This window comes from Cryptomeria japonica, chromosome 2, assembly GCF_030272615.1.
Source record: "Cryptomeria japonica chromosome 2, Sugi_1.0, whole genome shotgun sequence".
Lineage (NCBI taxonomy): Eukaryota > Viridiplantae > Streptophyta > Pinopsida > Cupressales > Cupressaceae > Cryptomeria > Cryptomeria japonica.
The window spans coordinates 178221532-178234184 of record NC_081406.1 but is presented as its reverse complement, the minus strand read 5'-3'; the positions used below and the strand labels follow the sequence as shown (position 1 = coordinate 178234184).

At 36.7% G+C, this 12653-nt stretch overlaps 1 protein-coding gene across 2 annotated transcripts in view; it reads left to right on the top strand.

Moving 5' to 3' along the window:
- Positions 1-12653, top strand: part of LOC131051995 (transcription termination factor MTERF2, chloroplastic) — a 76341-nt gene that overhangs the window by 42012 nt on the left and 21676 nt on the right. The window contains exons 3-4 of one of the 2 annotated variants that reach the window (XM_057986594.2): positions 8852-9067; positions 9408-9515. In XM_057986594.2, the coding sequence (XP_057842577.1) occupies positions 8852-9067; positions 9408-9515 (324 nt within the window). The remainder of the gene's footprint in view (positions 1-8851; positions 9068-9407; positions 9516-12653) is intronic. The other variant, XM_057986595.2, reaches the window with a different exon arrangement.

Here is a 12653-nt window from a genome sequence, read left to right as displayed (position 1 = left end):
AAAAGAATTTCTGCATTCTGAAATTGTCAACTGCAGCATTTCTGGCCACTGCAAGCAGGTCACTATGGCTTTCCTTATCCAGATTGAGCAAAGGTGCCTCATGGTTCAGGTCCCTGCGAAAAGGAGGTCTGCTGTCTCTGTCAGGTTCAGGGAGAGAATCATCCTTACACCTCTGGCTATCGTGATCACTCTCCTCCGAGGTGGAACGAACAGGGGAGGCCCTTCTAGACTTCTTCTTTTTCTTACTATCTTTCAAACCCTCACTGTCATCGCTACTCTGCAAATCCGAATCTAAGGGAGAAACATTTCTTTTTTTTATCTGATCTGTTACCCCCTCGCTTCTTCATTTCCTTTTCAATATCGTAATCAGGGTCTTCCTCATCCTCTGTTTGCCATCCACTCCCTCCGAAAAAGGGTTTTTCTCACTATCTTCCGTATCCGACTTCAAATTATCCATATCAAGAGGGATCTTCTTCTTCCCTTTAGCATTTTTAAAATGTTCCATGAGGAGCAGAATAAGCCCTTCGGGTCCCTTCAAAACCTGCTTGACCCTTAATCAAAAGCTTTGGGTATTGTGTTATGATTTATTGACCTGAATATTATCATAAATTCATAATCTTTGATAAATTATTATCATGTTTTGAGTAAATATTATTGTTTTAAAGAATATCCCAAAAAAGGGACATTATGAGTATGAATTGAAGGATTTTTTTAGATTGGATTTTATTTGGACAGGTAATTGTTTTGTTTTCTATTCTTTTTTCCTTTCTTTTTCCAGATTTCAAATTCAAAAGAATGAAAGCCCTACAATTATGATGTTGACTGTTTTTCAATGTCTAGAATCTATAGTACGTGATAAACTTGGGAGAAGCAATGAGCGATTTGTTGTTGAAGGCAGTAGGCAATATACAATGAGAATGTCAGTTTAGAAGTGGAAACTGACCAACCACCCAGCCAACCGCTTTATGTTAATAATAATGTGTGAATATTATATATATATATATACAATGATATAATATTTATTCTTATAATTGCCCCCTTATTATATAGTTTTCTCAAGAGTAAAACTCAAGAGTAAAACTCAGCAAATGTAGTGGCAGTAAACCTCAATTTGAACAAGCTTCAAAACTTCTGGATTACTCTATACTAGAATTGTAGGATGTGGCTTAGGTAAACCCATGCTTGTTAAGATGCAATTTAACCACATTGCTTCACATATAGCTCCACCAACAACACAATATTCTGCTTCTACAAAAGAGCGAGCAATAGTGGTTGGCTTTTTACTCCCCCATGATATTGGACTAGTTCCCAAAAAGAAAACAAAGCCTAAAGCAGTTTCTTGTCATCCAAAGATTTTGGACAGTCTACATCTGTGTATTTTTGCAAAGAAAATTGTTTATTCTGTTTGCATTCCTTGCTATACTTTACCATACCACATATGCATCTTGAGACTTGCTTTGTTGTTTTCCAGTGTGAAACCTCAAGTTCTTGCATAAACTGTGAAAGGTAATTGATAGAATAGATATTATTTGGTCAAATGTAGGTTAGGTAAATGAGACTCCCAATCAATTGGCATTAAAGAGTACCTTCGCTTGAGGTGATGAATCATGTTTGGAAAGTGGCAATCTTGTGTCCATTGGTGTCAACATGGGATTACAATCTTCTATCCTGTATTCCTTGAGCAATGTCTTGGTATATTTCATTTGAGATACAAAATTTTGACTCTTCTTTTGCCACGCCTCAAGTACAAAACAATAATGTAGGATCTTGAGATATACCATCTCAAACAATAATTTGAGATCATTCTTTGTTGCTGCAATTGTTTGCAGAAAACTCCTAGTGATGCCTAGATTGTCAACACATACAATCAAATTTACAATCTCCCTCCTTGCTCTTTAAGGTGGAGATTGGGATCATAGGGATTCTTGGTGAATCCATGTTGTACAAGAGCTCATCAATCTTGATGTACTAGGCTTTGAGAGATTGTTACATAGAGGGATTTCACAAGTCTGTACACTTTCTTTTTCTGCCCGAGTGCAATATTCTTCTTTAGGTTGAGTCATATAGGCTTTTTCTTTGAGATGTCTATTGTGAAAAGCACTCTTGACATCCATTTGATGAACTTGCCAACTAAACTATCTTGCCATTGCTAAAACCATTGTGATTGTTTTGATCATTGCACTAGATGCAAAGGTTTCTTCATAGTCAATGCCTTCTTTTCGTACATAACCCTTAGCCTTGAATTCAACTTTGTACTTGTCAATGCTATTGTTTTCTTTGTATTTAATATCAAAGACCCATTTGCAACTAATGTTTTTTGTCCTTGGGGGAAGATCAACAAGTTCCCAAGTGTTGTTCCTCATTAATGCCTAATAGTCTACATCTATGATATCTTTCCAATGTTTTGATTCAAGGTCTTGCTTTATTGTTTTTGGTTGGGAACTGTAAATGACTATGCACATAAGTCACTTCCTCGGGAGACTTGCTATAAGTCTTTGACTTGGAGTTGGACATATCTACAACTACATTTGCCTTTGCATCCTTCATGGTGGTATATACCATTTAAGTCTTTTGTGCATAGATGATGATAATTGAGGTAGCTATAGAAGTGGAAAATAATTCATTCAAATCAGAGCCTTTTCTCACATTTCTTTACATAATTTTGCTGCGTGGCGAGTGTATTCAAGTTTATTAGTGATCTCATAAATTTTGGGTGTTTGGTGGATGACAGATGATGGTGAGTAAGATATGTTACATCCTTTTTCCTCATCAAAAACTATATCCCTATTGACATACAACTTCTTTGACGTTGGATCTAGAAGCCAATATCCCTTCAATATGAATTATATCCATGTAAAATGAATTTTAAGGACTTTAATCAAGTTTTTTCTTTGCAGTTTGAGAATGTGCATGAAAGTCTTACACCCAAACAATCTCAAATTTGAAAGGGAGGACTTCTTTAGGTGTGATATTTTCGAGCTCTTTGGTGGGTTCCCTATTCAACAAATATATAGTTGTATAAGTAACTTAAGCCCAAAATGCAAGAACTAGATTTGCATCCTTTAACATGCATCATACCATTCCTATAATGCTATACTTACATTGCTTTGAAAGACCATTTTGTTGAGGCATATATGTTGTGGACAATTGTCCTTTGATTCCATTTTGTTGAAAGCAGTTTTGACAACTCCTTACTAGTGAATTTCTTCCCTCGATTTAAGTTGATGGTCTTGAGGGAGTAACCAAGTGACCTTTTTGCAAGGGTTCAAAGTTCTTTGAGTTTTTAAAGGTTTGATCTTTGTGAGACAAGCAATTGAACCACATTATTTTGGAATAATCAGCCACAAAAAGTAGAAAATATTGGGTATGATTATGATTGAGTGTCATTGGTCCATACATATCAGTGTGCACCAAATCTAGAGGACCAAAGGCTTGTGTTTTTGTAGCAAGAAGAGAAGCCCAATGTTGTATCCTAAGTTCCTAACAAGATAGTGGGAATGAAAAAAAAATGTTTTCTTCATGGGGGGAAGTCCTTGCACCATGTCTCGTTTACTCAATGCTAGAGATACTTCAAACTGGGATGACCAAATCTTCTTCTTCTATGCAAATGTATCGTCTTGTTTGACTTTTGATGAACCTAATGAACCACTCTAATGTTCAGGTTTCTTTCTCTTTTGTTGACATGCGAGGGTTTGATTATCTTTAGAATCTAAGACCTCATTACCAAATGCTTCTTCTTGTTGAAGCAAATTAACCAACTTCTTAAATGATGGCTTTTTGTCAACAACATTGAGACAAATGATACACACATGAAAGGTAGGGGGCAATGCTTTGAGGAAAATGGGTACAAGAGAGTCATCTAATATTGTTTTTCCTAGCGATGTCTTGATTTTTGCAATTTGTTTTTAAAAATTTCTCCAATTTTTGACCAGTTTGCATTTGTAATATATGACATTGGAAATGGAGGATTTGATTTTGATTCTTGGATTCATTCATATACTACCTTGAGATGATTCCAAGCCTTTTTGACATTTGTGGCTATTTGGATATGAGGTTGAACCTCTTCTTGGTCCATGGATTTGGCATTCCTTGACTCACATCGAGGAGAGTTTAATCAGACTCACATCGAGGAGAGTTTAATCATCTAAATTCCCCACCTAATTTCTTTATTCTTTGCAATGTTTTAAGTGTACAACCTTTAGTTTAAGGTACTACATAGAACCAAAAGTACCATGAGATGAGGATGATGGCTGGAAATTTTTTGCACTGCAATGATATACCATTTAATGTGGCAAATACATAATGGGATGCATTGGCAAATTTGTTAATTGTTGTTTTACTAGGGTTTAAGGGACCAAATTTATTGCATTTCAATGGCCCATTGATAGAGGAAGCCATAAGAAATGCACAACTAATTGTAGAAGATCAAAGAAAAATATAGTTGAAAAAAGACTGCAACATTTTATTTCATGGGTGGATAAATGTCAAGTACATGACCTTAGTAATTTTTTTAGTGGCTTCAAATGTCACATTGGTGTTCTTGAAGTTTGCAGATGTCTTTCATGAAGTCAAGAATGTTGAGATTTTTGTGCCATTTATTCGAGTGTATCTAGATGATTGGTGTGGAAAATGTTGTCCAAATTTTCATGGACAACGTAGTTGCAAGAAGTGTTATATAAGAGAGGCATCCTCACCACTGCCCATTGCTTTGGTTTAGTACTCAAGGACATTGGGAATATTGGATGGATCAAAAGTGTGTTTGAGAATGAGAAAAACATTGCGAAATTTATCTACAACCTGTCTTGGGTGATTAGTTTGATTGGAGAGCACATAAAAGGAAAGGAGTTTGGGGAATTGAGTGTGGCACAAGTTACCACAACTTTTGCCACTTTGCAAAGCATTCTAGGGGTATTAACTTCTCTCAAGTAGATGCTTGTGAGCAATGTGGGGTTGGATGCTTCATAATCGAAAAGGTTGAAAGTGAAGAAGGTTTTGACAGTTTTTTTTGGTGAGGGGCTCACCAAGAGTGTAGAGGAGATTCTTAGGTAAGTTTAACAAACTTAAATTCTAGAAGGAATTTTCTATTTTCTGTTTTTTTTGTTTTCTGAAATGTTATTGTTTTTCAGTTTTTAAAATTCTAGGTGACAAAACCTTGGTCAAGATTTGCGTTTGCTTGATGGGGTAAAAAGCCAATGATTTATCTCAATGAGGCCATGGGTAAGGCAAAAATGAGGCCATATTGTATTATTATAGTGGGAACAAGATAAAATATGAAATCATTTGGTGCATCATTGATTGTTGATGGAGGAAACAACTCCATGAACGAATAAATGCCACGGGGATACGTAAACTCCAAATTTTTTTTCTTTGAAGTTTTGAGCAATTAAGTTTAGGGAGAAGGTCATGACGGGCCTTACAATATACGTAGAGAGGATGAAACTAGATGAAGGCCTTAGAGACAATTTAATTGAGTTGGAGGCATAGTAGCATTCCATTTACACAACATTGACATGGCAATTTGAAGGTGTAAATGGAATTCAATTGCTTAGGTTTAAAATACTAAAAACACAACAAATTGAAAACATAAAAAAACGATGCAAAAATGAAAAGGTCGAGTACTTATAAACAAAAAGAAGAGTTTATTTTTTGAAAAAGGGAGAAGGACTTGGATTAATGATTAATCAATAGAGCATAACCCATGTTGTTTTCCCATGTTGACAAAATCTTGTGGTTTTTTAACTGAGAAACCCAGTGAAACATAAGAAAAAGAAAATGCTGGTTTGAAGTCTTGACATACCTTGGATGCTAGTCCATGTTTACTTGCAAGTAATCACATTCTTTTGGATTCAATACTTATGACTTATGATTGCTAATTGAGAGTTCTTGTCCCACCAAAGTACCTTTTGGTTCCACTCCTTCGTAGTTTACAATCTGCAACTAGAATCGTGGCTAGAAGGAAGCTTAGCCAACCCCTCCTAGATTTGTTTTAGTGGTGTAATGCTACTTTTCTCGAGTATAAAATTATATAGATTTAATATGTCAGAGTTAATTTTGTATGTCAATGGATTTATTATTATCATCTGAGCTTAAATATTTTAAAGCATATCTATAATTTAGATATAAATACACAAAAATGCTTATTTATCAATATTAACTAATCTAAGACTCAAGCATGTTAAGATCCCCATCATTAATATATATAGCTACATCCAAGAATATTAATATTACAAAAGGAAATGAATAACATCTTCTGAGAATTATCAACTCTGTCTCATTTATTTATAATTTTAAATATCTTAGATTAATAATAAGCAAAACAATTATTTGAATCACAAGACTTGGAAATGCTACTCAACCTTCGAAGATTTCAATGCTCTTCATCCTCATAGCTATGACATGCTCTAGAGAACTTGTGTAAAAGCATAGCATGTGCTTGCTCACACCATGCTTATGCATCATAGCCCTAGCCAAGATAATCCCGAGTGTACTTTGTACCCCGAGCTGGACACACTCTGTGTGCCCCCTTCTCCAATGCCCATAGCCCACCAAAAAATGTTCTTCCTTGAGTGATCACTACGCCTTTTTCCAAGTTTCACAGAAATGCTTTATATGAGCCTTAAAGGGTGGTTTTCAACCTTCACAACCTTTCACAACGGTGCATTTTTAATAATTATTGAAATAAATACAATTATTCCTTCCCTTTTAAAATAGTTTATGTAAATTATCTTAATTAATTCTCATTTTAATTAAAAGAACATAATATCCTTTTTCTTGGTATCTTCCTTTCAATTTTAAAGGGTTATTTCATGAAAAAATAATTTTCTTTCACTTTGGGGAAAAAGTCCCATAACAAGTGGTAGTTACACTTATTGGCTATAGCTCACATCTGCCTGCGGCCAAGAGAGAACACCCTTCAAGCTTAGCTAAGGTTTTACCCTATAGATCAAGTTCCACCAAATTGACCTAAAGGTGACTCTTTTGCCCATACAGGTTCAGACAGGTTTGACTGTCAAATTTAGTGTTCCTGCTTCATAAAACTTGGTTATTGTATTATGGGTTTTCTTGCTGCATCATAGTAGCTACTTCTCCCATCATTGATAGTTTTGGTGTTGGGATTTTTATAGCCATAACACAGCATCCTTGGACGTATTGCAATGCATCAGTAAGACGTAAGCCTCTTTTCTTAACTTCAACTTAAGTGGGTGATTCTTCAAAGCATTCCCTGAAACTTGATAAGTTTTACAGCAATGATTCATCAAGAAGTTTGCTCACATGACACCCTCTGTTCTACATTTGGTTTGGAAGACCTTCTTTTTGTCTTTGTTAGTGTCTATTTGTCACTAATTCAATATTGGCTTAAGCCTTTTCGTATCACTTGACTGGACGATGGTTATTCTTGTTCTTTGTCAGATTCACTAATACCTGGGATCTTGTACTCCTATGGCCTTGCTTTCTAGATTCACGTCTCTTTTTTAAGTCCCCTAATAAAGCCGGATGCACTAATTTCATTTTGGTTCTTTACTTTAAAGAAACTGCTATATATTTTTGAGCCCATATACTGAGGTCTCTAACATGCTTGTCAGTTTTTCATGTCTGGTTATATATGTAGACTATATTTAAATGACCATGTTTTGCATTATAGAGTTATGTAGCTTTTCATTAAAATCTTGTAGCAATATAAATTCTTTCTCAAATGCATTAAATTCCTTCCATGTTTTTGAAATGATTTTTACCAAATTGCATTCACTTGTCTATTTCTATACCTATACAGACTGCTGGAAATAATTTTCATCAATGCACCTTTAGTGTCTTGTCATTCGTTTTTCAGATGGTCTTGCATAACTTGCAAGATCATAGTATCTTGATATCTTTTCCTGTCTAGTTTTTGTAATTTTTGTCTATCAAAGAATGTTGGATTCGCCATCTTTTTATGTACATGCTGAATCACATGTACACTGCCTATTCCAGTACTGCATTTAACATTTGTTGATCTCTGAGATCGATGAGAAAATATTTGGAAGTGGGAAGATCTCCATTGTGCAAGCTAGTAAGGTACAGGATCTACAATAAATGTAGGTGCACCATGTGAATGCCCAAGAGAGCTTCGTCAAGCATCAAAACTGAATGCTCATAGGATAGGCAATAGTAGATATGTTTGTTGGAGGCAACTGCCCATATATATCCAACAGTTACAACTGAAAATTTAATCAAACCTCTGTCCATCCTTACGTACTTATTCCAATTCCCCATAGAATATTTGTCTTTTTTATTTAATGATGGAAAGTCTAAAAAAGGAACAAGCATACACAAACAATGCAAGTGGATTCTGAGCTAATCATAGAATCTATGGAGGGTAATTGACTTTAGGGTATACACAAGTTTTGTATATTAGAGCATACATAAATCGATGTGTCTATTAAAGCCGAGGTTTTGGTAAAAAATAGGGTTTAGTGATCTGTTGGTGTTTTCTTATAAAAGATAGATTCTGGGTTGCCTGTTGAATTCGATCCTTGATAAATTTGATATACTCTTAAAAAAAATTTGTTTAATATTTTAGGACATGGAAACACAACTGCTCCTTGTATAAACCAGATTGAGTTTATGACATCTTGATTCAGTGTGGAAACTTAATTTATTGTATCTATGAAGAAGGAAAAAAACTTATGTTTTTTGTTTTGTTGTTTGTTTGTTTCACATGTTAGTAGATGTTTTTGTGAATTTTACTTCCATCTAAGGAATAATCATAGGAAATAATGCAAGTTGGTTTTCTTAGTTATTAAAGCATGATATCATATTGGCAAGTGATAAAAACTATTATAAATGACATGTTTTTTCTTCCTTTCCTTGACAGGCAAAATACTTGCAAGAATTTGGCCTTAGCAATACAGATCTGGGAAGATTAATAGCAATACGGCCTCGTCTGCTTGCCTGTAATATTGAGGAAGGATGGAAACCTCTTGTCAAATATTTGTACTATCTAGGCATTCAGCGATCTGGAATGAGGAGATTACTTATAAAAGAACCATCCATTTTTTGTCTTAATCTCACAGAAAATATAGCTCCCAAGGTAACAGTTTTGAGTTCATGTGAGCTTAGCAGCTTTTAGACTTTGAGATATCAGTATCATGCATTTCCAATAAATAGTTCTGGTTGCAGTTTTGGGGCTGAAATGCAAGTTATATTTTTTGAATTGAAATTGTGTTAACAATAATGCAAAGAAATGCCAGTGCTTATTGTTCATACTCTCTGAATGATCATAAGCTGTAAATTCTAGCTAAGAGAATCATGTGATCATATATTTTATATATATTTTTCATATAAATTTTGAGATGTAAGAGTGCAACCACATATGAACATAAAGTGAGGGATGGAATTTAACAGTTTTGGTTATCTTACCATTTTTGAAGGTGCGATTTTTGCGTGCAATTGGAGTTAATGATGAAGCTATTGGGGAAGTTCTGGTTAAATTTCCAAAGCTATTAACATACAGTCTCTATAAGAAAACTCGACCAGTGGTTAGTGCTTATCTTCCTTTCCTGTTTCTGTTGTTTGAAAGTATGGATTTTTTCATGATTATATTTTAAACTGCATTAACTTTGTTCCAGGTTCGATAGTAGATTCCTCCTATTCAGGTCCTCAGATCTTGCATTGTTGATATTTTTATTTCTACTAATGTGTCAACCATGTCATCAAAGTGTGCTTTCAGATATTTCTATCGTTATTGGTGACATGAATACAGAAATTCAGACAAGGAGAAGATTAGCAACAACACCAAATCACATGGCCTAACTTTCCATGATTGAACCTAAAGATTTCAAGGAAGCTAGCCGGGACACACATTCGGTGGAAGCCATGGAGGATGGATTAAACCAAATAGAGAAGAATGAAACTTGGGAACTTGTCCCAAGGTCCAAGGACAAGAATGTGATAGGCACCAAATGGGGTTTTCAAAAACAAATTGAATGAAGATGGTAGGTTGGTGTGCAAAGGATATGCACGAGTGGAAGGAGTTGACTTTGAAGAAACATTTGCCCTAGTTGCACAACATGAGGCTATTAGGATGTTTTTGGCATATGCTCGCTGCAAAAATTTCAAAGTGTACCAAATGGATGTTAAATCAACATTTCTGAATGGGCACTTAGAAGAGGAGGTCTATATTGAACAGCCAAAAGGATTCAATCTATCGGAAAACAAAGACTGTATGTAAATTAAAGAAGGCTCTTTATAGCTTGAAACAAGCCCCTAGAGCTTGGTACTCTAGATTGGACAAATTCTTGCAAGACCAAGGTTTCAAGCGAGGTGTAGCAAACAGCAACCTTTACTTCAAGATTGAAGATGAACACCAATTGATTGTCGTGGTATACGTAGATATCATCTTTGGAGGAAGCAAAAAGGAAATGTGTCAAGACTTTGCTCAAAGGATGCAACGAGAATTTGAGATGTCTTTGTTGGGTGAACTATCCTTTTTCTTAGGGCTATAAGTCACTCAACTCAAAAGTGGAATCTTTATCTCTCAAACAAAATATGCTAAAGAAATGTTGAAGAGATTCAGAATGGAAGAGTGCAATCCTGTAAGTACACCCATGGTCACAGGGTGCAAACTAAGTAAAGATGATGACTCTGCTAAATCAAATCAAACTTTGTATCGATCAATGATAGGAAGCTTGCTCTACTTAACAACCTCAAGACCAAACATCGTGAAAGAAGTTGGAATTGTAGCAAGATTTCAAGCAACCCCCAAGGAAACACATGTTCAAGCAGTAAAAAGAATCTTCAAGTACTTGAAGGGGACTTTGGACTTTGGCTTATGGTATCTGTTATCACAAAAGCTTGCACCCTTGCTGAGCTATCAACTCAGCAACCTTGTGAAACATGGAAACAACCCCGAAGTGTGGGACCTTGCGCAAGGGGGTTGAATCTCCGGAGAAGGCCGGCTTCCTTCTCTATCTAGGTGCAGGTGTTGAACCAACTCAACACTTCAAAGCTAATTCCTAAGCCTACCCTATCAACTTGCAAAGGAAAAGAGAAGAGAGAAATTGCTTGAAACAAAGGGAGGTGATGCACCAAGAAGAGATTGTTCCTCTCCCTACCGAAATGACACAAGTAAGTAACTGAAACACCCTGAAGATGCACAACTTTCAGTTGTATGAGTAACCCCAATGCATAGATGAAGGTTAGAATCCACTAAATGCCAAGAGGGGAGAAGGATTCCCACAAGTCACACTCAGAAAACCAGTTAACACAACATATATGAAAAGAAAGAGCCACAACATGCACCTATGATGAAGGTAAGAAAGCATACACAACACACATAGGTTGAAAGAAGGCAAGAATAGTGTTTTTCAATTAATCATAAGGCCAAACGCCAATCTTACAGTTGCAGAAATGCAAAGATTACAAGTCTTCAAGAGAAGAGGAGAGCATAAGAAAACTCCAGGCAGCAGGGAGAGAACCCTTCACAATGAGGCATAACAGCCTTATATAGAAAAATGGGTTACAATGGTGATCATGACCCCTGCATGTCAGTCTGGAAGTGCAGGGAAGTGCATGCACTTGACTTGTACATGCAAGCAACCTAGCCATACCTCCAAAGGCAATTCTGAGGAAGATAGATTGACTGACCTTCCAAAGTCAGACATGAAATAAGTCACCCAGCATGGCCCTGTACCTCCCTTGATGGAAATCCTGCCAAAAACATTAAATGCACCCCTGTGGCTCCACAAAAAAAAGTGCATAAGTCACCAAAACTGTCAGAGCATTTAAAGCCTTGAGTGTCGATCACGCTATCCGGAAGTGTTGCAAGTCGGAAGTAGGTTTGGAAGACTTCGGAGACTAGAATCTCGAAGTGAGGAAGACAAGGGAAGGAGCAAGGAACTTCGGAACCTCGGGGTTTCGGAGTTCCGGGATAGGAGAAAGGAGGGCTAGGAAAGGAACTTCGGAACCTCGAGGTTCCGGAGTTCCGGGATAGAGAGGGAAAGGATTAAAGAGAGAAGGGGAACTTCGGAGACCGGGGTCACTGTAGTTGGGGAACTTCGGGGATCGGGGTCACTGTAGTTGGGGAACTTCGGAGACTAGGGTCACCGTAGTTGGACAAGGAACTTGGGAACCTGGGGGTTCCGGAGTTCCGGGGGAGAAGAACAAAAGAAAAGCTAAGGGAAGGAAGGGAAGGAAGGGAACTTCGGAAACTTGGAGTTTAGGAGTTCCGGAGCAGGAAAGAAAGAGGCTAAGGCAAAGAAACTCGAAACCTTGGGGTTCCGGAGAAGAGAAAGAGAGGGCCAAGGAACTTCCGACAAGGCAACACTTCAAACCATGATTTCACTGTTTTTCTCCTTGATCAACTGGGCAGCGCTAGTCCATGGAACATATCTCTGATCGGTTCTCACTGATGGACCAAGGGTGTCATAAAATGATAACAATATCCTAGAAGTGAAGACTTTACCCTAAAAGCATACACAAATGCTGATTGGGTTGGCAGTGTGGATGGCAAGAAAAACACAAGTGGCAATGCATTCTTTCTTGTTTCATGGTTGCGTAAGAAACGAGCCTCTATCTCCCTATCTATTGTTGAAGCAGAGTACTTAGCAGAAGTCTCATGTTGTACTCAAGTACTTTGGATGCATCAAACTTTGAAGGACATCAAAGTGGAATATGAT